Below are 26923 nucleotides of genomic sequence, written 5' to 3' on the forward strand. Positions count from 1 at the left end.
TGTTTTCTGTTGGGTTTATGAAGTTCTCCTCTAAAACTCATCTGGTTGAAGAAAACAGCAATGATGGCGGTAAAATGTTAAAACCCCCGGGGGACGCTGTGTTGTATTTTTCGGCCGCTGGGTCGATCCCCGTGTGAAATCAGAGCCGTCACATACCAACTGTTCAGATTCATACAGAATGGGATTCACCTGTTTACGGCGGAGCTATTTAAAGGCACATTCTGCAATATCTCCTATTGCATAATTAACTCAAAAACAAACAAACAACAAACAAACGAAAGCCAAAAACGTCTGAATCGATGCACCGTCTGCATTTGCCAAAATCTGCGATCACCCGGTCACGCTCAGCGGTGCCGACGGGACAAAGGCTGAGTAGGAAACCTCGCCGACTGTGCCTTTAAACTCCTCGCAGGATGCAAAAACATACAAGTGATTAAGAGTGCGACAGGTGTGTGTTACTTCTTATCAGTCTTCAGTGTTTGCACAAAGCTCCAGAGTTCCTTGACCACCTGAGGAAGGTGAGGAGGGGATGAGGAGGGAGAGGGAGAGGGAGCGAAAGAGCGAGAGAATGAAAGACAGAGACTAATTATACAGCATCCAAATGATGTGCTATACAGCATGAGAGACACATGACTCACTTTTACTACAACGTGCTTTTGTGCGTCTCGCCTGTGGGAACAGTGAGTTTAGACGGAGCTGCTGGGGTACGACGAGGGGTTGGGTGGGGGCAGCAGTACATACCAGAGTATATGACTAGGTGCTCCGGGTCTGACAGATCTCAGCCTTGGCTGATGAAACCAAAGCACTTCCACAGATGTTTCTACACACTGGGATCAACAAGCTCTCCCCACCCTGACTCCACCCCCACTCCCTTCCCCTGTCCAGCCGGTCCTCGCTCCGCTCTGAAGAGCTTTCACCTGCTCGCAGCCGCGCAGTTGACATTTTAACATCGAAACGCAATCACTAATGCATGTTGGAGCGGCCTGGCTCAAGCTGCGCGGCTGCAAACGAGATCATTTTTATGTCATGGAACCAAATACAAAAGCATCCACGCGCTTCAGTGTTTGGCCACAATTTTTATTTGGATAAACTATCTCAAAAGGTAACAGGTCCCAGACAGTAACACATTACACTGCAAAAAAACTCCATGTTAAGTCATTTAGTCTCACATTCAGTCTTAAAAATTTTATTTTTCTCAAAATAAAATAGAAAAAATGCCAGTGCAATTACATAATCCCCCTAGTTTCTAATGCTCATCAACTTGTTTCCAGAATTTTCTTGAATTAGGATTCATTTTGTTGATCCTATTGGGTTGATCTGCCTTATTCTGCCTTGTTTCAACAGATTTATACTTGATCCCATGAAAATTCCTGAAACAAGTGAAACTGCTGTGGAAACAAGGGAGATTATCTCATCCCACTGACAGAACTGCACACTTGCTTTAAGAAACGCAAGATTTTATCACTGAAAATGAGCCTAAATTGAGATTTTTTTTTTTTTTTTTTTTTTTGCAGTGTACCATATGACACACTTTTAAGGATCAGGTTTAGTCTATAGAAATAGTTTAAAGCAGTTGTAGCTGATGTTGTGTAACTGTGCAGGGACTGGGGTTGTTTGTCTGAAATGGCTGGAGGTATTAGAAAAAGCTTTCAAATCTGCATTGAGAGAAATTTTCTTGCAGGCTGGTCAGAGGCCTTGAATGTCAGAGAGACTGGTACCATGCGCATACCTCCAGTCCCTTCATTAAAGCTACAAAAGACACAGTTGTGAGAGAGCGGACCAGTAAATCAGCGGGAAAGAGTTTGCCTTGGCAGGTCTACTCCCATTCCATCTCTAAAGAGTCCACTGACGCAAAATGAACATAATTCATAGCGTAGGCGCTGTGCTGCAGAGCGGCGTGGAGCATGCTGGACAGTGTAAGGTGGAAGGACAACATCAGGAACAATGGTGCATTCCTTGGAATCTACAACCGCAGTGAGGTATTAGCTCTTAAAGCTAAAAAACGGCGGTTGACGCAGACACGCCCGTGGCTACCAACACTTAGCGCCTGGAATATTTCTAGAAACATGACAGGAAGTGATTGCTCCTGGCCGAGTGTTTGTGGGACTAAATACAGAGATGTAAAAAGCGCGAAAAGCAGGAAATGAATCAGATGTGTCCATAAGAGGTTATAGCCTAAAAAAGAAAGAAAAAAAAAAATCACAGCACTCGAAAAACCACATGGACCACGAGTCTGCAGGTTGCAACCAAAACACTGCAGCAGGTCCTCCTCTCAGATTAAGTCAATCCTAATCTCCTGAAATCGCCTGGTTTAGTGTTTTTGGTCGGACCCTCGGCTGCGTTCATGAGAGGCGAGAACCTCGTTTCCGTTACGTTTCCGACATCCATTCTCAGGGAGTCTGCAGGTTCAGGCATGTTGGATTTAAGACTTTTCAAGACTTTTCTGATGCCCGCTCAGAATGAAATTTGAGACGAATATCACAACAACATTCGCATTTTTTGTCCAAACGTTAACTGAGACATAAAGATGACGGAATAAGCTCTAATTCACACTGAGGAGCCTGAACTGTGACCTCGTATTCATCACTTTGAACAGAACTCAACCACGTGTCAAAAACGGGGTTATTCAACCAATTTTCAAGGACATGAGAAATAGCATTTGTTGGTCCAGCTGGTTAGCCAGTGAGAGAGATTATTTTTCTGTGTGTTGCGCGTTGAACGTTCCCAGGAAACACAATGCCGTTGCGACTGATTCCACTGATTATGACACCGAAATCTCAAATCTTTCATCACTGATTCTTTTTTTTTAGGATTTCACCGTGCAACAACAGAAAATAAATCATTAAACTTATTTTCCAGGTCTGCGGCATTTTGAAGTCCTTTGAGAGACAGGTTTAACACATTTTAAAGCCAATAAAGGACTTAAATTTACCAATTAAAGACTTTTTAAGGAGCTTCCTAATCTCAGAGCATTTGAGTGGTTGAGCTCAAAACAAACAAACAAAAAAGAAATGCCTGGAGTAAATTTGTGTTTGTTTGGCTGCTCTTACAACATTAGAGTTGGAGAATATGGGCTGCACCTCTTCTTCCAAAAGCCCTAGAAGAGATATTAATTTTAAAAGGACATGTTGCTAGCTGCCTACTGATATTAGCAATAGAACCTGACATTTAGCATGACATTTTCAAATCTGCAAATGCAAATAATTGCACAATGTCACAACACACGGCTATGAAACTGAAATATTATCAAGGGCACACTGACTTGCTGAGCATTTTTACCATCTACACCGTGTAGACCATCCAATTATCAATGTCTTGCTGTACTTGTGTACTTAATTGGAACATGTTGTTATTTACTGCTCTGTGTTCATTATAAATATTGCCATGTTGCTTATTTTGGTTATTGACATCACAGAAAATTGTAGGAATTATGAGTTTGAGGACTGTTTTTGTGGATTTTTCCAACTTGAAAGTCAGAAACCTATCATATCTCACCTCTGATGAACGCAGCGTAAATACTCGCAGGCGGTTTTCCTGTATTGGCTGTTGGACATTTGTTTATCTCACGTGAGCGGTCGTGACTTTCACGTATTTCTGTTATACCTCTTAGCTTTGTTTTTACAACCTGACAGGATTCAGGTCTTATTTACACCGTTTTCTGTAAGTCGTGAAGACAGACCACAATGGGTTCACTGCCATTCGACACTTTGAGCTGTCTTTACTGGAGGAGAAGTGATGTCATTCATCTGTCACAGCAGCCCCCCCACCGTCCTCCTCTACGCCCCACCCGGGAGAGATGGAGCCAAAAAGATCCCAGTTAATGAAAAAAACACTCCAACAAATGAAAAGGGGCTGACTTGGTTTTAGCTCTTGGTGCTCACAACGCTCTGACAACGGCAACAACAGTGGAAAAAAAGAAAACAACGCCCTGCCAACAGCTACACATAATAAAAATAAACAACATATATATATATTTTTACACGTTTAAGCCTAATTTACTTACTTTTTTATCTGCAATTTTAAAAGAACTTCTTGCGAAATTTTCAAACTTCTGCTCTGTCTTCGGTAGTGGTTTTCCCTGATGAGGAAAGACACAATATCATCAGCTTAATTATATATCAGACATATAATAATTTACAAATGAAGATGACAGCTTTACCTCTTTGGCTGCAGACGACAACTTGGTCTTTATTTCAGACAAAGAGGGCGATTTGGATGGCCCAGCCTCGGCCTTGTCTTTTCCTGGGGTTGATGTCTAGAATTTGAAAAAAATATATTGGTCAGATAAGAAAGACTGATCAATGAGATAAATGGATAAAGAAAGAGATGAGCAGAGCGACAGACAGATACAACGATAACTGTTCACCGTGTTTAACATTTCTGCTGTGTGACCATTTCAGCATTTTCTACACAGAGGCTATACTTTAAAAACTGTATTTTATTATTCCTTACAGGTAAACGTCCACCACTTAGTTATCTCTTTGTTTCCAAATTGGCTGTGATATGTGGATGTGCTGAAACAAGTCCAATTCAATTCAAACCCAAATCCCTTTACCATTAATCTCCAGTAAAAACAAAGTGGAAGCAAACAGCTTTGTTTATCTCACTGAAGAACTACTTCCCTGTATAACTACAGCAAGCAGGTTGACTAAAATTGATCTTCTGTTCTTTGAGATGCTTAAAAAAAACACAGTGCCTTCTGGGGCTGTAATGATTTGCCACTGAAATCATAAATAAGAGCAACCATGATGAGCACAATGTGAAATTACTTGATTTTTGAGTCAGTTCGTATTTTTTCAAATCAAACCATGAAACTAACTGATAAAAACTGAGGTACAAACAAAACCATGAAAAGGTAGACCACCACATCCCCATTCCTCTTTGTACACGCATGTACCAAACAGAGAAATGTAATATGTTTCTGAGCTTTGCTATTTTAGAGCAAAACAGAAAAAGTAAACTTGCCATCCCGAACATATATTTCAGACTTATGTGAAACACTGCACTGGGGCTATAAGTCTGTGCAACGAGTGGAAGATCTAGACCATAAATGGTGTATATCTGCCTCTAAGTCCACTGGGATTTCTCTGGAATCAAACTGGTGATGAGCTGGTCCAGTGACCAGCAGGCCAGCCTGGGACAGGAACTGGGCTGCAGCCCTTTCGTGACCTATTTAGTCTGGTGCTGTGTTAACATGCTTGGCGTGGGCAACCAGCTGGACGGAGATAAAAGCAGAAAAAAGGACAACAAATTCTACCCTAATTACACCACCTTTTTACAAATACATCGGGTACAAATTATCCTTTTATTGTTTCCAAGCAGGAGAGGGCAAGCCCAGACTCTACGTTGAGCAAGAGGGATTGTTTGTCAAGAGAACAAAAAAAAAAAAAAAGAAAAAAAGTGTTTTGTTTTTCCAGTGGTGGCAAATCCTAACCACTGAGGCTGAAGAGAAAACATTCACTCTTATCAAGAGGCAGCTAATGTTCTCATTTTCATTTATTGACGACATCTACACCTGTACAGATGTCAAGTGATAATTACTTCCGCAAAGAAAAAACAGCACCGTCTTCTGCTGGGTGTGTTTAAGCAACAGGCAGGACTAAAACCTGTCTGACACTGTCGCAGGGCACGAGTCAAACACACACCACGGGACAGTTTGTGGTGGCCTGGCGGTTTGTGGTGGTTTGACGTGCGGAGAGCGGCGCGTGTTTGTGCAGAGGAAGCCGGCTGCACGAACGCAGCACCGGCAGGACTGAGGCCGTGTCCAGACGTGGGCAGCCACAGGTCCTCAATTAGGAAGTGTCTGAATGTGACACCACAACACATTCACTCACAGTCACACACACACACAAACACACAAACACACACACACTCACACAGAGACACACACACACGCCATACACTGTGGCGGCATGTTACACAAGCTGTGGAGCTTGTCCCTACATGCAAGGCCACGCTGGAATCCAGTGAAATTGCAGGGTTTCATTGATAGCCAGACACACATTTGAAACAGGAGAGGAGAGACTTATTGTGGAAGTTTTTTACCCGGCGACTGAGAAAACACAACGGCCGCAGCATCAAAAAGGCTGGCTGTCCACTGATTTTTTTTTTTTTTTGGAGGGGTCCTGTTCTCTTGATGACTATTTCTGCATTAAAACCCTACACTGCTCTGGTAAACTGTGGCTCAGCAGCTGCCGAAATTAAAAGATCTCCCCTTTACATAAATGCACTGCAGGTACAAGTGTCATCCAAATGGGAAATGTTACAAGAAATACTACATCTGAGTGTTAATCAGGTATTTTAGGCCAAAACAAGGACGATTCTCAGTGTTACCGAGGTCCCTGTCTTTGAAACTGTATGTCTGTTCACGAAAAAAAAAACAAAAAAACTGTATGTCTATGTCATTGTTTAAAAAGGACTCGACCAAATTCAGTTCCTGCTTTGGATCATAAACCTACACTTGACTTTGTTCATGTTCTTGTTAACATATGCTCGTGTGCAAATAAAGTAAACAAGGCTGCCTGATTCCACAGATGGCTAAACAGGCATACATACATTATATCCTCAGCCCTTGAGCCAAGTATGACAGCATTTGAAACCAGGTTAGGACTTGAAACGGTTAAAACAAATGTTGAAAAAAGCCAGAGGAAGAAATCCTCTGTCTTTCCAGTTTGAATGCAATCATCTGTCTCTGTCCCCAAGAGATCAGCATTTTATAGCTCAGATCAAAAGGTATAAAATGAAGAAAACATTCACGCACATACACCCCCTCACCCCTACAAAAAAAAAAAAAAAAAAAAAAAAAGAGCACATATGCTGCTGGCTCCTGGCCAGGCGAATGCACTACGTATTTATTATTTGGGGGCGGCTCTGTACTTCCAAAGGACAGCTGTGGACCTGAAACAGCTGATAAACAGACAAAGCCAGCAAGCTTTTTCATCTGGGCCAGACACTGATTACAGATGCCACGGGACATGGAACTTAATCACTAGCACGCTATCATTTGATGCAATCGCTCCTCTCCAATCCACTGCAAACACATGGTTGTGACACCTCTGCTCACCAAGTCTGTCCGGGCCTGGTAATTGTCACTTTGCTGGAATGAGGGCTTTTGGGGCCCCACGAAAAGGGGATGGAAAAAAACGACAATGTCAGTGATAAAACTGCGACTCCAACTGTGACTCTGTGGGTAAAGAAACCGAACGAGCTGATGAGGAAAGCTGGGATCTGCTCTGGAAACCCCTCCAGCTGGTTGTTGGGAGAGGGATGCTGCACAAACGGCTCAACATGACGGACAACACTTCACATCCCCTGCACGACCTGCTGCTCAGACAGCACACCGTTTTGCTGTAATAAGCACCGCTACAGAAAGTCAGTCCTGCAATCCACAATAATAATATATAATGAGTCCCCTCTGTGCTGCAAGGGGAGACTTATCCTATGAGAGGCAACACAAAAAGCACATTACAGCTTTAGTCTGTTATTTTATCTAGGAGTATTTTATTTTAGCCAGTGGTATAGGACTTTATCTATCAAACTTTCTGCACGTCAACCGACTTGAAGTGTTGACTCACAGTTAAAAGGAAACTGGAAACAAACAGGTAAGCCAGAGCCCAAAACAGGTAGGCAGGGCACCTGTTGAAACACGTGTCAGTCGGTCGCTTAAAAAACAATGCCTGACACTCTTTTTTCGGGAGAAGCCCGGGTGAAGTGGTTAACAAGTTTACGAGCGCGGCGTCCGCTCCGAGGCATCGGCCTCTCCAAGATCCGCCGAGCACAAAAGGCTCGCCAGCTGCGAGAGACGACGACGTTACTTCAGATCAGCACAATTTCGAGTTAGCCGGTTCTCATGTCGAGCCTGTTATGCAAGTAGGTGTAGCTACATGCAGGGATGTGAGAGGTGAGAAATTCAGTATTGGCAGCGGATCTGACAAGCCAATCTAATGACCAGTCACCTGCACTTAGGAGAGAGAGGGAGAGAGAAAAAAAGACACCCACACCCGCTTCCTCGCTCCTCAGGGGCATCTGGAAGCACAAGCTGCACCAGACATCAAACGCTGGTAATGAGAGCAATTGGGAGAAGGTGTGTCCAGGAAGTGAGGGGTGTGAAGAGGTTGTCGGGAGGGAACAGTTGTTGTGGAGAAGGGGAGAGGAGTGTGAGGTGAGGGAGGGGAGGGGATGAGGAGGGGGGGGCGGTCGAGGCTCCACGGCCCTGGGAGTCAAACTGGCGGAGCGGTTTCGGCGGTTCAGCTGCCCATCGGCTAATCCCCCGGAGCATTTCCACAGCCACTGTGTTATGTCTGGACGGCGGCCATTGCAGAATTAGCTGCTCTCTCTCTCTCTCTCTCTCTCTCCCACACGGCAAGAACGCGGCGCCTGAGGGGAATCACTTTCTCGCCTCAGGTGTTTGTCGATCTGGCGGATTAACGTTTAACATCACAAAAAAAAAAAGTCCCACAGAGATCTGTTTCAAGACGGCAGACGAGACGTGACGATTTGTGCGCTCAAAGTGTGACATCCTGAACAGAATTACTGACGGGGCAACCGGGGCTCGCACCCCCAGATCACCAGGGAACCCCGATCACCCGAAGGCATCGATCACTTGTCTGGTTATTTTTGCGGTTATGTATTCATCCTCCATGCAAAGTCGACTCATTAAACAACGTGCAGGCCCAGGCGAATCCTCTCAGCGACGGCACCCAAACGCGGCCTGTTTCATCTCCTCTTTAATCCCTTTAAAATTTGTGCCATTCAATCATGATGTGGGGCTTATCTGGGTGTACTGTCACTGCATAATGAAGAGACAGACACCGAATGGGAGAAAATACAGGCAAAAACTGAGGAATTGTCTCATCACAGACACTGATATCTTAATGAGTCAGGTAAAGTTAGGCTAACTACACTGCTAAACTCTACATGATCATTTTGCATGAATGTGTATAGAAAACACAGGAACTTTGGCATTTTAAGAGTCAAAAAAGGTCTGCTTTATCACAAATTTGCAGTAGATCTTTTTTTCAACGCGCCGCAGGAAGAGGGAAGAGAACGATTTCCACATTTGCATTTCTTTCAGGGGATGCTTTTTGAGTTATTGACAAATATAAAGAGCCTGTCTAGTTCAATTTGTGTGTGTATTCATCATTCCATTCAGCTTGACTGTGGTGGAGCTCGCGCCCCAGGGCTCCACGGTCCTGTGATCCGGCCCTGGTGAAATCAAACATTCAGCCAGCAGCCAGAGATTACATGCCAATACACAGCACCTTATCTAAACTGAGTTTCTGTCCAAGTCAGTTCATCATAGTAGCCTGATTCATCAAACATGCAAACTGGCAGAAAAGACTGCAGATTTAGTTGTGTGTGTGTGTGTGCATGTGTGTGTGTGTGTGTCACAGGGGATCGGAGGGCTTCAGAGGTGGGCTGCAACTCAAGACGGCGGGGTCGGCCCGAGGGGTCACAGGTTTAAACCTCGCCCCAGGAAACCTGTTTGGAGGTCAGGTGTGTTTGCTCAAAGAAAGGCAGAGTTCAAGCCTTGGGTTTTGAGAGGCGGCAGTCCAAGACATTCCACCGGAGAAATTAACTATCAGCTCCAGCTAATTGCAACGTGCATTTATCGCATTCTTGGGCAGTGAATGGTAAGGCTCTCCGAGGTTTCCTGACAGGTTTTAATAGCGAAAGCCAATACACACAAGCTGCAGTGTTAGCGCGGTCAGAGATGCCCTGCGCACAGCGGTTATCTTCTCAGGCTCGCGTCTGAGCGGGAATCACTTCACATAAAAAGATGAAAGCAACTCACGAAATTGCAAGCCTTCAGCGCTGTTTCATTACATCCTTCTGTGTGTGTAATGCTTTTTTTTCTCTTCTTCTTTTTTCTTTTCTTTTTTTTTTTTTTTGGGAGAGCAACAACGGTGCCAGGTTGAACAAAGCATTTCGCCCCCGGGCTTCATCAGATTTGCATACGTAAGAAGTTGCACAGGTTCATGCCCTCGGGGTTCCCCGTGTTTGTCAAATGTAAAACTGACTTTTCCATGACTCCACAGGACCTAAACGCTGAACTTCCCATATAAATCTAACATGATGCTTTTTTTTTTTCCTTTACAGAAACTCTTATTTTTTTATTCTTAGGAAGAAGTGAAGACAATGTGAACACAATGTAAAATAAAGATTATTTTTAGTAACTAGTCACTGATCATTTACATTCAAAATGTTCATGATACTCCATAATCTAACCAGAATTCATTAAATTCCCTCATGTTCACTGTCTGGAACAAACTTTTCAAAGTGCCATGACCATCCAGGAAATGCCCCGTGTGAACTATTGAAGGATGCGGATTTATGAAAACATGTTTTAAATTTTAATTATGTTTCCAGCAAGAGTGACTTTCTTTTCTATTATTAATCTGTTAACCAATATGTTAAAAAACAAAAATAAAAAAACAATATCCAGCCATCCAGCTCGCTTTTTGTTTGTGAGCCTATGATTAATGGGTTGTGGAATTCCAAAGAGCCCCGACGCCACAGTTCAGAGCGGTGGGTCTCAACCTGGGGTTCGGGGACCCCGAGGGGTCCTTGAGGTGGTTCCAGGGGGTCCCGAGAAAAATGGAGTTTATTTTAATTTCACTATTATTTCACTGATTTGAAGTTGGCCCTATGAAAGAATGTTTAGAAATGACTGATTTGTTCATGGGTTTCACACTCTGCACTGTTAATCTGCTAATCTACAGTACAGACACTTATGGAATAACTTAATTCTATCACATGGGGATCCCTGAGATTAGATCTTATCAAATTCAGGTCCAAAGCCTGATGTGAATCCATCTGGGGGGCCTTGACACCAAAAAGGTTTAGAGACACAGTGATGCCTTCTTTGGGTGGCTGCCCCCCTTCAGCCACAGCCGTTTTACCACAAAGACAGCATGTAAGAAAATTAAAATAAGTAAATAAACGGAGCAGGTGACAGAGCTTTTGCCTACCTTGCTCTGCGGTTTGACGGCTGATCCTCCCGGTTTTCCTGCAGCGCCGTTTTGTTTCACGGCGCTCTTGGGCTTCTTCACTGAGGACTCGGGGATCTGAGAGAGAAAAGAAACACAACCAGAGGTTTTTGTTAACCCACCATGACAAAGCTGAGGTTTGCAAAACATTACACACGTTTAAAAAAAAAAAAAAAAAAAAAAAAAACCTGCATCCTTGTTTCAAAAGCTCAGAAGATCAGGCAAATCACTGTGAAGAGAAGATGAATTGTACTTATTTTATTTTTTTCTCTTTTAATTTATGACTGTTTCTTTATTCACTGCCGATACTGACTGAGAAACAGTATTTCGTTCTCTATGTGTATGCAAATGAACGCTGAAATGACAATAAAAAAAAATCTTGAAAATCTTGAATCTTGAACAGAAGCCAGACATGGTGGCAGTGTTTCAACAGGGGGCGCCATACTGCAGTTAGAAATATCAGCTGAAGTTATGATCACAACACAAATACTGATGATTAATATTCACCGATCTGTCTCGTGCTCCGGCTTCAGTTCTTCCCAGTGAATTAGAGAGTTTATTGATCGTTTGCCCACTTCTTTGATCATCTTATGTTTTAATTTGTATTTGTATCCTTTATTTTCTGTTAAGCATTTAGCAGCAAACCCATTTTTAGGAGCATTTCATACGTAATTTTTTTTTTTGGCATCGCTGAAGAACGAACATTACCATCAGTGATGGGGAAAAATCTTTTAAGAAAAATAACGGCATAACTGAGGAAGAGGAGTCCTGATGTAAAGAATTTGTGATTTTAGCGATTTTGTTCTGATAAAGTATCTAAATTGATGTTTCTTTAAGCCTGCAAATAGGGCTGAATCATATCGTAACCAAAAAAAAAAAAAAAAACTTTACATTGCAATTATTTTGACTGATGATATAATTGAGATACAATTTGCGCTTTCAGTTGGAAAGACAACCTTTGCACTGAAGAAACATGTTTGATTAAGTCTTGAGAATACAATTTGGGAGCCAGTGAATCCCTGTAGCGCCACGATACTTTATTAATGCCATTTTGTCACATTTTACCTTCATCAAAAAATGTCAGCCTCTGCGATTTGCAATATTGCACTTGGATATATTCCGAATTCAGTAATATTTTGATTAACTGTTTAGTGTTGGGTGTGGGTGGTGATTTCTCTCTGATCAGTTTCTTATTGCTCGATGACCCCCTGTTGGTCTCCACAGTGCAGGCCTTCCTCACAGGTTTCCATTGCTCCCAGTCACCTGTGTAATTACCTTGTAATAGCTCAGGCAAGGAACAGCATTTACTGAACACTAACGTCTTCCTCGCAATCTCTGGCATTCGCTCTGGAATGGGCAAGAACTGTAATTGCCTGTGTTGACATAACTGGTACAAGGCAATTACACATGTAATTTCCTCGAGCGATGCCTGGGTAATGGAAGGCTGCCCCAACGAGGTGGCGAGGCTTGTTTTGAAGCGGAGAAACGTTCTTACACTAAAGTCAGATCTCAATCAAGGTGAGAAAACCATAGAAACTGTACAAACTCCTCACAGATGTACTTTCATGCAGATTAAATGACGTGCCGCTGTCATCAGATTGAGGATCACTTTGATTTTTGAGAAGAGGTGGATTTTTTTTTTTTTTAAATAACTTTTTTTCCTGTTATCTCCATGAAAAATAGCCGAGCCAATCCCCTTTGGGTGCCAAGTGTAATAACGACAGCAGAAAAATGATGTTGTCTTGGTCATATGGGAGGAGAAATATTTAAACTACATTCATGCAGAGGCTCTTACACTAAATTCCCAGTCAAAACTATTTTTTAGATGACTGTACTGACCTGTAAAAGAGGTCAATAACAAAAAATGTTGTGTTTTTTTTGTACCTGCACTTATCACCTTTATTTCAATCACTACTCAAATACAAAATGTGCCTTTTTGTTTTGACTTGACGCGTCTGCTCAAATAGCAGCCACGCCAGCTGTTTTGCTTTCTGTGCAGCGCTGTGTTTTGCTGCCAGGGCACCAAAATAATGACAGTTATCTTATTTGACTGATGTGAGGTTTTACTTCTTCTCATAGCAACGCAGACAAAGTTTTGATGCGAGCGTTCAAACACAAGTCACCTGCAGGTCACACGCCCCGGGATGCAATTTTATAACAACGGTCCACATCAGAAAACGGAAAAAATAAAATCTGCTCCCGTAAAACTGTCAACCTAAGCTTCGCAGATCAGATCTGGAATAAGATTCAGCGACAGAATTCTGCACTTCTCGCCTCTCATATTTTCATAAACATATTTTAGTGTACTGTTTAGAAGGAAAACAAGAAAGGTGATGAAAAAGGCACCTTTTTCTTCCAACTTGAAAATCAGCGACTGCCCTCTCCTCGCAGTGCATCTATTCAACCAGATGCAGAGGCCAAAATATGAAATATTACCGTTATAGTTAGAAGTCACAAGGAAAAACGCTGGTGTAGCTAAGGGATATGATGAACAGAAAAACTTAAAAGATAACTGTTTAAGGATCAAAAAACAGCTGCTAGTATAAGTGTTAGTATGTACTGATCGCTTCTTCAACACGCACGTAAATAATATCGGATGTGCCGGTTCTTCTCCTTTTATGCCAGCTTTCAGTTTCCTAGTTGAATGTACAAATGCTCCTGCTCTTTGTATCTGACTAAATGTGGTTACCTCTCACCACTGCAATACCGCACTCACTAGCATAAAGTTAAAAAAAAAAAAAAAAAAATCAAAGTTGGTTGCTTCCACCCTGCTGCTTTGCGGGCAGCTTTGCATCGCGGGCCATCTCAGCCCGCTTCGCACTGTGAATCACTCGCAGACAGCAGACAATGAACGCAGCGTGGAGCTCGGTCCAAATTTTTCGCGTGCAGCGGAGCATCACCACCGAGCTTGAGCCGCTCGGAGGAGGAGAAGAGTTTAAAATTAGTTTTCACGACGGCGAGGGCCTAAAGATTAGACACGTCGCTCCGCTCCGTCGATGTGCACTTCATGTTCTCTGTGGTGTAGAACAAGACGAGCAGAGGGGGTGAAGAAAAGGATTAAGGTCACGGCCGCTGGTGCTGGTTGGGGTGGATGAGTTGGAGGAGAAGAGAACAGAATAAATCAACAGGTGACAGAAATGCTCAGCTGTCATCTGACCCCGAGGCGAGGACCGGCACTCACGTCGCAGGTATGTGCATCTGCCCCGCTTTGATCTTTTGCCTGGCACAGTTTGCACTTGGATGCCGTGTTTAAAAAAAAAAAAAAAGAGAGAGAGAGAGAGGAAAAAAAAAGAAAAGAAAGAAAGAAAAATCACAAACAGACACGCACGTAAAAATGAGGCAGACATACTCACGCACTCGCACACTTGCAAGCGATTGGGCCAGCACGCAAAACAAGTGTTCAAAGGAGGAGGCCAGGTGCAAAAGGGAAATGGCACGAGAGGCGATAAAAAAGGAGCAATGATATTAACAGTGGGATGACAGAAGGACAAAGATATGCAGGAGTTACACAAAAACAGGGGAGGATGTTTCCCACAACGAGCTCGCATGTACGCGTGCATGTGTGTGTATGCATCGAAGTGTGTGTGTATACAAAGCAGATATGTATGTATATGTTTGCAAGCACACATCTGTTTATGTATATGCCTGCATCTGGGTAGGTTCATGTGCAAACAAGTGTGTGTGTGTGTGTGTGTGTGTATGCATCTATAACCGTGTGTGTGCATGTATAACATAACCTACATCCAGCGCCGTCTCGCTGGTGAGACGGTGAGAATCCAAGTAGATTACAGAGGAGAAATCCGATCATTACGCCACGCAGACCCTGTGTTTTACTCTCGGAAAACAGGTGGGTGCAGGAGGGAACAGGATGAAAAAGTTCCATGTTTTGTCTCAGACAAAATGGTGGACGGTCAGCGAGTGCAGAAATGGGAAGGGCTGGGAGCTTTTCAAATGACACCGCACTGTAGTGAACTTGTGAAGACATAAGAGGACTGGGGGCCGATTACAAGTGAGACCGGCAGTGATACCGCAGCAGCACCTTGGCTGGCCTGCCACCTGCTGGACGACTGAGAGAACTGGAGACGCTGCAAAGTTACTGTGAGAACGACTGGAGTCTGGATACCTGCCCAAACTTTTAGTTTAATTTGTAAAGTGACGCAGAAAAAAAGTTATTAAAAAAAAACATAAAGACTTGCCAAGCTTGGCTTCCGTGTATATAAGAAAGAAAAAAAAAATAAATTAAATTAGAATTTACCATGTCCAGGGCTTTCCAAACTTTTTTTTTTTTAAAAAAGCTACGACTCGCATATTGAGGGACTATTTGTCTTGAGACACATCACTTATTTTGTGAGGTAAAATAAAGCTATCAAAGCACTTAAATCCATCATTTGGGTGAGCAAATTATTTTTCTGCTAGATGGCTCCCACCCTCTGCACAATGAATTTCAGCCCCTTCCATCAGGGCGCAGATATAAACTGCCAGCCTGTAAGACAAAGAGATATAGAGAGAGTTGCAGCCAGGGCTTCTCACTGGCTGCAACCCAAATCTACCTCCGGGTATAAATAAAGTTACCTTACCTTACCAATATCCACTCAGTGTCTGTTTGATCAGCTCCACCTGTCCAGTCTAATGCAGTTCAGCGCCACAATAAATTCTACCTTTTAACAAAGTTTATCATGTTCAGTTTGTGTTGACACCGTGGAGAACGTGTCAGTTTGATTCTGTGTTTATTATTGAGGTTGTAGTTTGCAGAGGTCTCTTACTGGACTACGTTATCCTGAGAGGTGTTTCTAATTTTTTGTCCTCCCTATTTATAAACATGAGGTGGAACAGAATAGTAGAAACAGCTGGACTGCATAGTAATTCAGTCCAGTCCAACAGCAGCACTAACTATGAGCTCAGAGCCAAACATAGACGTGAATGAACACCTCTGTTACCGTGACAACCTGAGCATTACAGGCAGCAGGAAAGGAAACTTTAAGGCACAACAGTTGGATTGGATTGGATTGTACAGGTGGACCTGATAAAGTTTTCCATTCAATATGAGCAAATCAGTAAAAACATATTATTATTTGTTGGCCATTACATGTCAGTGAATCCGATGTTACCACATGCCAACTTTTACAGGCAGAGAATAAACCATCAGGTCCTTGTCAGGCTACAAAGCCATAATCAATATATCAATCATCCTTCTTTCTATATTTTGGACAGTGATCCCTTCTATTGTTTTTATCCAGAATATCAGCTGCTCTTAGTTTTTAAAATTTTGCCATGCTGTCAGGAAGCTATGAAGGCTGCCTATGAATGACATCATTGTTAGTGGTGTTTTATGGGCTTAATGGACGTAGAAATTGTGTCTAAATTGTATGATTTAAAAAAAGTACACTTTGAGAAATGAGTGCACTGACACAGCCTTCCCATGACGCACCTGTCTCTATGCCGGGACCCACAGTTTGAAAATCACTGAGCAACTGAAATATAAAACAACAATTCAAGCTCATCACCTGCTCTTTCAACAATGAGGAATCACTGATCACACCCACTTACATCGAGACACACCTAAATTTTTTTGGCCTGCTAGTGCGGTCTGGCAAAAACAAGCGACACAAAACACACCGAGCATGAATGCAAATTTCTAATTTGTGCACATAACAATCCCAAATGGCTTTTATAAAATAATCTCGGCACCCAAGGCCAAGGTCTTATGGTAAATACATGCAGCGCAGCGACTGCAAGTTGAGACAGCGCAGCCGCCGGCACTGCTGAACTCCGTCCACAAGAATATTTGAATGACTTTTTATAAACAAATCAGCACAGATTCCAACGGGGAAAAAAAAATCACAAGTTTTTATGCAAATTTTGCCCACCGGGTCTGAAAGAACAAGTCAGAATGTCAGTCACATCATCATCGAATTTGAAAAGACACATCCGACCGGTGTTGGGAAATATTTACCAGCGAATGATGATGGAAAGAAATCACTAACACAGGGTTAGACCAGGATAAGACCCATTTGTTTGGGTTGTCCCTTGATAAGACACATTGTTTAAGTGGTAAAACACAGACCCCGTCTCCACCTGGTATTAACATCCATCCTGAGAAACCTGATCACCAGCTGACACCTCTTCGTACAGGTGTAAACAGCAGCAATGCCCGTCTTGGAAACTGATCGCTCAGCCCACATTCGGAGGCCTGGGACGCTTTTGTCCACATCGCATCAGAGGTGTAAGAAGGACCGCCTGCTAACCCGCTGTCCTCTTGTCCAGCCCAACACCCCGACACCAGCCAGACCATCACTTTTCCAACAGAAAAAATATCTGAGCTGACTCTGAACGGTCTGCTGATGGATCAAATACAAACTGAAGTGCAGGTCGGCTATAAAGCAGCTGCTTAATGAGTAAAAACTCCCCTTAATAAGACATGAGCTCCCCTAAAAACATGATGCAAGAAACTTTGGGAGTCTCTAAAATAAATAATGACAGTATACGGGGATTTTTGTTCCATATACAATTTGGAGGCTGCAGTCATTCTCAAATTTCAAGCCCTGCCGCGATTAAACACAATCTCCCTAACCGTAGACGCGATGGAGTTACTATAGGAATACTACAGAAATATTGCAGGCCGCAATGTGGATGGTTGCAGTTACTACAGGAATATTACAGAAATATTACGGGTTGATTTATCCACCTAAGTGGAGAACCGGACCCTCTCCGATCCGCTGTGGCTGAACGTGATCAGGTCGAGCTGTAACTGATGTGAAATACGTCTTCAGTGATTGACAGCTGCATTAAAGCGAGGCTGGAGTGAGCGAGGATGTCTCTTGTTTAATATCTGCTGTCTGTTAAATGCCATTTTATGTTGATTTTCTCTCTAGAAGGAGGACTAGCGAGGTAAGAATTTCATTGTACACTCTCGCTCTCTCTCTGAAATGATACGTGTTTATTTGCATATAGAGCTGGAAACTGAGATCCGATCGCAGGCGGGCAGGCGAGGTGCATGTGGAGACGAGCTGTCCGCTTGTGTTTGGATCACCAAAGACGCATTTTAATACCAGGTGTGAACAGAGCCGTATACTCACACCGCTTTTTCTTGGCTTTTAAAAGTAATCTGGCCATTTGAATCTGAGCTTTGAGGCAGTTCATGTGAGGTCTGAACTTGCACAACACTGCAGGTAAAACAGATATGAAGCTCAATGAGACTTCTACCTGGTTACGTTAAAATCAGTTCTTCAGTTTCCTACGTCTGTCTTACTGTGAAATATTCATGTTCAAAAGTTGTTGAGCGCATGGATTTCATCACCCCCCGCTGTCTCTGGCTCAGCTTTATTTACAGTCATTTTCTGTTTGTGTTTTTGCAGTACTTTCTAAATATTACTGCACTGATCACTTTTCCCTCACAGGGATCATCAAGATTTCAACTAATCTACAGACAAAATGCTTACTTTTTTGGGCGTTTTTATGGAATTCTTCTGAATCTTGACATCATCTTCATCACTGTCATCGTCCTCATCATCACTAGAAATAAAAGCACAAGGGGAACCAACTGAGGTTAATGGAAAGGATGTAATGTGTTACAGCTGGGAAGTCTTAAAGAATTCATGGAAAAGTGTTGAATTAAAAAAAAAAAAAAAGCAAATGTAACTTTCTCTGGAGATTTTATGTTACTCAGATTTTAGGCAAAGAAACTTAAATTATGAACACATGTCGAGGCTTTAAAAGGTTCAGGTTTATCACATCTCTGAGCACCTGAAGTGTCCTTTTAACCATTTTATAATAGTTTAACTTGTGTTGTGTAAAGTTTTTTAATGCTTCAAGTGTCTAAACTGCACAGACTTTCCAAGAAATTAAATTATGTGACCTGTGTAGCTATTAAACACATACATTTTATTGTTTAGTATTCAAAAAAATGAGGGCAGATCGCACACGTGAAGGGAATAAATCCAGTATAAATGCAAAGCGTACCCATCATCGTCATCGCTGTCTTCTTCATCATCATCATCATCATCATCTGAGTCCATCTTCAGCTTTTTCTGCAAGACACGATGTATAAAAAACAGGCCACAAGTTAAAGCCCAGCCTCAATGATCATGCAGGGTTTTTTTAATTTAATCTAACACTGATAGACATGTACTGATATTGATATACATGCAGTTTTCAAGCTAAACTGGCTGAATTATTGGTCTCATATGCTGATTTTTTTGTGACAGCACGTCATCTCTGTGCTCTGTTTACTCCGTGTGAGGAGACGACATGGAAATTGTTTCCATGTCAAATAAGGAGAAATTTTCTTTTATTCAATACGGGAACAATTTTCACACTGAGAAGGAGGAGGGCTCGTGGCTAAAGAAAAATAACAATAATAAACTTTATTTACAGAGGCGCTTTCCAAAACTACTTCACAGCAGGATATAAATATGGACCAAAACATAAAAACCAAGCAATAAAGGTAAAACCCAAAAGTTGTGCCATACTTAAAGAGGGAGAGACGACACAAACAATTGGCATTAAATAAAACAAAGTACATATTAAAAAACGATAATATAATCACAAATCCCTTTCAAAAATGGAGTTACAAAGTGCTGAATGTATTATGAGAAGATCAAGCTGAAAAGTATTGCGCATAAAGTCATATAAAGCAAGATAAAAGTTATAAATTTATGACACCAAAATTAAAGACAGAAGCCAAGTCATGAATATGGCAATAATGAAGTCACATCTTATTTCAGATTTAAACGATGAGACAGACCTAATAAAACATTAAAATAAAATATTCCATATTAAATGAGGCGAATATCACCTGAGGCAGGCTTTGAGATGGAAGCAAGAAAAATGTCTAAATGACGTGACAGAAGAGGCTGAGGTCGTTACCAGAGCAGGCTTCTTCCCGCTCATCAGGCCCGCCGGCCTCTTCACCGGCGACGTGTTGTTCTCCTCCTCTTCGTCGTCGGAGTCCTTCATGCCTGCAAAGTGACCGCAGGTTAGAGCGTGGCGGCGAAGACCGCACTCGTCAGCACTTCTGCACACGTCTGAACACAAATTTGTGACTTATAAAAATGATTTATCTCACGCCTTTGTGATGTTCTGGCCAGCAGAATTAGGTTCATACAAAACATTAAATTCTGTGATTTATCTAGATCTAATTAATGTTAACAACAATAATGAGAGTAATAAAGGTCATGAGTAAAAGTAGGAACAGTAGAAATGATAATAGAACTATGTGTGATAACAGTAGTAGCAGCTTTAGCTGTCAAATTCAATAAAATGTCAACTTCACAACATGTTTGACTGTGATTCCTCCATCCGTTCCCCCCAAAAACAGGCAGTTTGAGCGTCTTAAAGGAACAGTTCGCCCAAAAATGACATTTACCAGGGTGTGGAGACATTTAATGCATACCTGCTGGTTTATTTTTAGAGGTGTAAAGAGGAGATATGGAGAGTTAACTGACTCTCTCTGGTGGCTGTATGACCTTCAACACTGCTGCAACTAAGGGCTATTATAATTGTCGAGCGCTGTGTTATTTTAACTAAAGGATTTTAACTAAAGGATTCATTATTTAGTGTATAAAGTGTCAAAAAATAATGACAGATGCTCATGGGAAGTTTGCAGAGTGCAGAGTGATGTCTTTAAATTGCTTCCTTAGTCTGACCAGCAGCCAAAAAAATTTTTAAGAAATTTTATAATGATACGATCTGAAAAAAGGATCTTAGCATCTTGGTGACCTTACTGAAGCTGGAATCACACAATATTAATTAATTATCAAAATTATAATGGATTATGTCCCATGTGGCACTGTATGCACGAAGTTGTGGTAGTATCAGCAACAGTGGTAGTAACCGTAGTAACATTTGCAGTAGTAGGGTGTACTCACTAACAAAATGCTGCCCGCTGATGTACACCGGCCCGGAGCCGGACTGGAGACGGAAAGTTACAGGAGGGGTGATTTCAAATCCACCTAAACTCATCTGAAGGAAGGCAAGAGAAAAACACAACCACAAAACAAGTAAAGACAACATCTAGAACCGCTGTTGTTTTTTGTTTTTTGCATCCACTGACAGGGCACTGAACTTCCCTCCCTCACCACTGCTAATCTAGGAATTTACATTTAATCCAGTGTTGTACTACTTGAAAGCTGCAGCAGGTTATAAAATGTCAATGTCTGCCCACAAACAAACAAAAATACCCCCACAATCAAAGTAATGGCACTAATCTGATCTTTGTGTTCATTATGGTTGTTGTTATTGACAGTGCTGACTCACAGACGGGAGGACGGACGGCTTCAGGGCAACCAGTGGCACCTTGGTTGTCTTCCCATCATATGTGAGGCCTTCAATCTCCACCATGTGGAACTTATCCTCCGCCTCGGCCCCCAAGCACACCTGAAACACCGACACACACACACAGATGTTCAAAATAAAACTCACAGTAATGTCTCTCTCTCTCTCTCTCTCTCATGGGTGAACATGCATTTGTAATTTTAAGTGCAGCAAAAGTGAAAATTAAGCATTCTTCAGAAAACAACATAATAACACCAACTGGGTGTAGAAAACAAGAGTTACTTCACAAAATATCATACTGATCTGAACAGACCAATCACTGTCGTACACTAACTCTAAGCCCAAATTTGATATCATCCATTTTGTTTCCTTCTGAGATATTAATATCACTAGATGATAAGGATTTATCATTCAGGCCTGGTCTAAATTACAGCAAAAATTTCATATACCTAAAAAGTTCTAGATCCCAAAACTGCATACAAATTGTATTATGTTGCTCAAATGCACAAATCCATAGACAGACGGATATACACTACTCACAAAAAGTTAGGGATATTCGGCTTTCGGGTGAAATTTCAGGATGAACCTAAAATGCATTATAACCTTTACAGCTGAACTTAATGTGGCCTTCTGTAAACTTTTGAATGCACATGTCCAACTGTTCAGTGTTTCAGTACTTTTTGCACAAGTTGCTGTTCTCTAACAAGGAGTTTAACGGCAAAATTCACATCAGGTGTTTGATGGTCCAGCTCATCGAGGTCGTATCATTAGGGAACGGCTGCTGGAGACTGGGGTACCTCAAATGGAGTGGCCTGCACTTTCTCCAGACCTGAATCCCATAGAAAACCTATGGGATCAGCTGAGTCGCCGTGTAGAGGCTCGGAGCTCTGTACCCCAGAACCTCAATGTCCTGAGGGCCGCCCTTCAAGAAGAGTGGGATGCCATGCCTCAGCAGACAATAAGTCGACTTGTGAACAGCATGAGACGTCGTTGTCAAGCTGTAATTGATGCTCAAGGGCACATGACAAGTTATTGACCCTGACATTTTTTGTTGTGGTATATCCACCACTGTTGTTGGCTTTTGTTTCAAGAAATTGTTTGAGATGAGGAAATCACCAGTGCATGCTTCTACTTAAATGCCCTACTTTCATGATATAATATCACTGTAGCGTGAACTTTTGACATTTTCCGTAAATTTCACCCGAAAGCCGAATATCCCTAACTTTTTGTGAGTAGTGTATATTGCTCAAATGACACATTAACACACAAAGAGAGCAGAAACATGCATCTGAAACACGTCTGTGAGTTTCATTATTTTTACTCAACCGCTGAAACTGCGTGTGCACAGAAGCCTAGATCAACTTTAATATAATAAAGTATAAAACACATTTTTTTTCACATATTTCATAGACACATACACACATTCAGTCTTGAATCTATGCTGCTCAACTGCACAAAGCGACACAAAGATAAACAGATAGATAAACAGATAGATAAACAGATATATAGATGGATTTTGTGTCTCCACATGCACATTAGTACACACAGAGAGCAGCATGCATCTGAATCGTGCTCGTGAGCTGCACCGCTGTAACGGGGCTCGTGCTGTTTCCTTACGGCTTTGAGTGACAGCTGCTGCTCCGTATCATCGTCCTCTACGTCAACTTTGAACTCCTTTTTGTCCGATTTGAGCGTACAACCTGGGGTGGAAAACGAGACGTGCGGCGTGTAAATTAACCACATTGGCACACCGAAGCGTGTAAACACAGACAGACACACACAAACTGTGGCTTTAATCTGAGCTAACTTTGGCGCTGCTAGCTAACAAAAGGGCTGGGCTGGCGCGAGTGGGAGGTGAGCGGCTTAGCTCGCTGTTTCTCTGCAAAGGTCGAGAAATAAAAACATGTGTACGACAACATGTTGACATATCTGATTGTGCGAACGGACATTTGTTGTTTTTAGCTTGGTTGAAAAGGCGAGCTCACCAAACAAGTACATTTGTGGTCTGCTCAAATCTGAGATGTCGTCCTCCATCTTTGTCGTGGGTGGCTACACTTCCGTAAACTGCTGTGACGGATGCGCCGGAGAGCCAATGGGAGCAGCGGAAAGGCCGACGGGGTTCCAGGGTGGGCGGGGTCAAAGGCAAGCAAAACACTATGGCGTGTTTCACTGTAATTCCACTGGATGGCGCTGTTGAACAGGGTTTGAAGTTGGTGTGTCGGCTTCCAACAGTGTGTGTGTGTGTGTGTGTGTGTGTGTGTGTGTGTGTGTGTGTGTGTGTGTGTGTGTGTGTGTGTGTGTGTGTGTGTGTGTGTGTGTGTGATGGAGAACCACCTTGAGCCATAATAGACTTCCATCACTGCTTTTTAGTCGGTGAAGCCCTACAGCCTGAATTTACTATAAGCTGGAGGCCATTCAAGCGTCTGTTAGTGTCTTTTTTTCATGAAGCGCTTTAATAAGTTCCTCACATAAGCATCAAATTGAGATTAGGACGTCCCCCCCTGATGTCCACTTCTAAATGTGTTGTTTGAACTAAATGAAAAAGGCCTTTGGCCAATGATATTAAAAATCTGGCCCGGGGGGCTTTTGCTGTCCAGAAGAGTCTTCTGTGGTTCTTAAAAATATTGATAATAAAATGGAGGGCCGTGGCAAGCTCAGTTATCACAGAGAAAAAAAATGTGTAATGCATATTCATGGAACAAAAGCTTAGATCAACTTTAATATAATAGAATATAGAATATGATTTTTTTTTTTCAATGCATTAAAAATCTCCACCTTAACATGGTACAGGCTCATAATCAGTCTTAAAATCTTGTTTTTCTTGAGGTAGGAGTCCTCTGTGGTTTAAAAAAAAAAATGAAAATAAAATGCAGAGCTGTGGCAAGCACATTAATTAAAGGGAGAAAAACTACAGTGAAATAATCCGGACTACATGTGTAATGAATAGTCATGGCACAAAAGCTTGGATCAACTTTAATGTAATAGAATATAAATAATAACAGATCTTTTTTTTTTTTTTTTTTTTTCAATTTCACAGACATATGCACAACAAACTTCCACCTTAATAAGCCGGTAGTGTTAAATTTAGACTTAAAATCTTGTTTTTCTTCAAAGACATGAGAAAACCCGCCAGAAGGATGAGATAATCCCACTCATTTCCTGTTCAGTTTCACTTGTGTCCAGATTTTTTTCTGGGATTAAGTGTAAATATGCAGAAAATGACACTTGATTCAAGAAAATACTGGAGAAAAGTTAATTAGTGTTGGGAGCAAGCAGGATTATCTCAGCCCACTGGCAGATTTTTTTTTTCCTTTTGGATATAAAACAAGATTTTAACACTGATTATGAGAATAAATGGCTTGTTAAGATAGAGATTTTTATTGTATTGTAGCCTAGCCCCCCTGTGAGCTGGAGGCAGAGCATGCTACTATTCAAATTATCAATTTTGGTGCAATGGCAGATATATATGCCTATAATGATTTTACTAAATGTTTTTTTTTACTGTATTAATCTCATGAATACACAGTAGTGCTAGCTGACATCAGCCTCATGTCAGTCTGTGAGAGTCAGACAGGTTAAGAATCCCTGCCGTGGGCTACGGCACTCAAACTGCTCCTGATTTCCTCTCACTCTAAGTGGTGCGTCATTAATTTTATGACACTCTTTCGATGCCCGGAGGGAACTCCTCCATGCTCTTGTCCTGCTCCACCACAGCTTAAACCGAGTCCCTCAAGAGTCCCTGCACGGCCCTGCACCCTGCTCACTGATCTGCCTCAGTAATTATCTTCAACTGAGAGTGAAGTGACCCCATTAAAACAGAGTAAAGTGTCCATCCAGGCTCTCTTGTCAGGGTGGTGAGGCTCCAAACCTTGCACCCCGTACTATGATTTGATTTTAATGGTGGCAAGCTATGATTTTAAACTTATTCTACTGTTGCACTCACTCTAATTTGTGCAGGATTGGAGTATCTGTCTGCAAAATCTATGTGTAAAACAGCAGCCGCCATGTAACTTTCCTAAACCAAATAATTGCATCACACTGTGAAGGTAACTGGCCCCTATCTGCAGGTGTTGAGTCACAGAGCTGCTGGTGTTACCCAGAAGGAATGATTCGTCTTCATGCATGCCTGAGCGTTCAGGAGGGTTTTTTAATGTGTCGCAAACCGCCTGGACGTATCTGCAGATCAGTTCTCACAGTCGATGCTGCACAGGAGCTCAGTCAGCGTGTTTACTTTGGCACTTGGTCACATTCAGTTGTTTCATTACTCACCACTCACCTTCCTCCTGTTACAGTTCAGTCTGCTTCATAGGTAGATTTATATGCTTGTGTGTGAATTTGCATGTGTGCAAGGGTACGTGCGCGTGTGCATGTGAGCGCGTGTTTATGTGTGAAACATGGAGGCGCGTCACGTCAGCAGGTTGGCCTCGCCGCCGCGTCGAGGTCATGCCGTCAGACTGCAGACTGACAGCTTCACTCTTCACCTCGCTCATCTGCATGCCTGTGGCTTTGGTGAGTAAATAAAAAAAAGCTTACTGCTCTGCATGAGATGAAAGGTACTTTGTTAAAATGGTTATATCTAAAACATAAAAGTATCACTTCTAGAAAATGGGTTATTTCCAATCCTCTGTCACACAAATTCATACTGTAAGTGCAAACAAAGATTTACTTAAAGAGCCCTGATTATAAGAAGTCAACCTTTCCTCTATTTACAGTATGTACATCTAGATGTTTAGTTAAGACAATGTAGACAATTAAATTTGTACTTTTGTGGTCAGATTTAAAGTTATTACATTTTGAAAAATACATTTTTTTTTCACCAAAGGGAATTTGACACAAACCATCAGGAAATGCATCACAGCTGACCTCGGTCCTGATTGGCTCCCCTCAATACACATTTTACCGAAATCTGTCCAATCAGGCCTGTTTGCACCAAATGCACCGCCTCCCCTCGTCAGGTTCACCTCATTGTTCAGTTTCAGAAGGAGTCGCTGCTTTTGGCCAATCAGAGACCAGTATTGTGAGGAAGCAGCCATCATTCATTCAGTTTAGTTAAATTATTCCAACTTTTAACTGAGATACTTTTATTTATTAAACATCCTGAGGAATGTAACCAGGTGGGAAACAAGATTAGGAAAATTTAGGAATATGGAACCTTTAAATGTCAGAGTGGCGTTATGATCAGTGAATTTATTTGTATCCCCTTGTTACACTCACATTGAAAAAGTCATAATGTAAATTTAGTATGTTTTTCCCTGTTAAGTGCTAAATTACTAAGCTGTTATCTTGGTTGATGCTAGTTTTGATGTGTCATGTGTTAAAGTGTTTCCATCCAATAGAACAAAATTAGTTTATCACCTTTAAACGTCAACTTTTTCACAAATCAAAAGCTCAACTCCATGTAGAAACCTGTTTACATATTCATTTCGGATCTAAAGTCAGATGTAAGTGTATAAGTACAAATTTTCAATACGTCAATATGTCCTATATTGGGGGAATATGTACAGGAATGTTTACATTAACAGCTACACACTCGGGCTGTTTCCAAGTTGCACTGCAGTTAGAAATCGCTATTTTGCATGAAGTGGCCTGCACTGTACAAGAAACCCAAACTAACAGGCTGCAGCGCTGTTTGAGAGTGAAGAACCGCAAAAGGCTTTTGTTAA

General features: G+C 42.0%; 1 protein-coding gene across 1 annotated transcript in view; it reads right to left on the reverse strand.

Moving 5' to 3' along the window:
• The window catches only part of npm1b (nucleophosmin 1b), a 61309-nt gene extending 37979 nt beyond the window's left edge, over positions 1-23330 (reverse strand). Inside the window, exons 1-10 of the mRNA XM_030061881.1 lie at positions 23246-23330; positions 22878-22960; positions 21243-21362; positions 20855-20948; positions 19854-19945; positions 18948-19015; positions 18428-18500; positions 10971-11066; positions 4160-4255; positions 4004-4078 (exon numbers count right to left, since the gene is read on the reverse strand). Of these exons, the coding sequence (XP_029917741.1) occupies positions 4004-4078; positions 4160-4255; positions 10971-11066; positions 18428-18500; positions 18948-19015; positions 19854-19945; positions 20855-20948; positions 21243-21362; positions 22878-22960; positions 23246-23294 (846 nt within the window). The 5' untranslated portion in view covers positions 23295-23330. The remainder of the gene's footprint in view (positions 1-4003; positions 4079-4159; positions 4256-10970; positions 11067-18427; positions 18501-18947; positions 19016-19853; positions 19946-20854; positions 20949-21242; positions 21363-22877; positions 22961-23245) is intronic.
• Positions 23331-26923: the final 3593 nt, after the last annotated feature.

Source organism: Myripristis murdjan, chromosome 10 (assembly GCF_902150065.1).
Source record: "Myripristis murdjan chromosome 10, fMyrMur1.1, whole genome shotgun sequence".
In the NCBI taxonomy this organism is placed as follows: domain Eukaryota; kingdom Metazoa; phylum Chordata; class Actinopteri; order Holocentriformes; family Holocentridae; genus Myripristis; species Myripristis murdjan.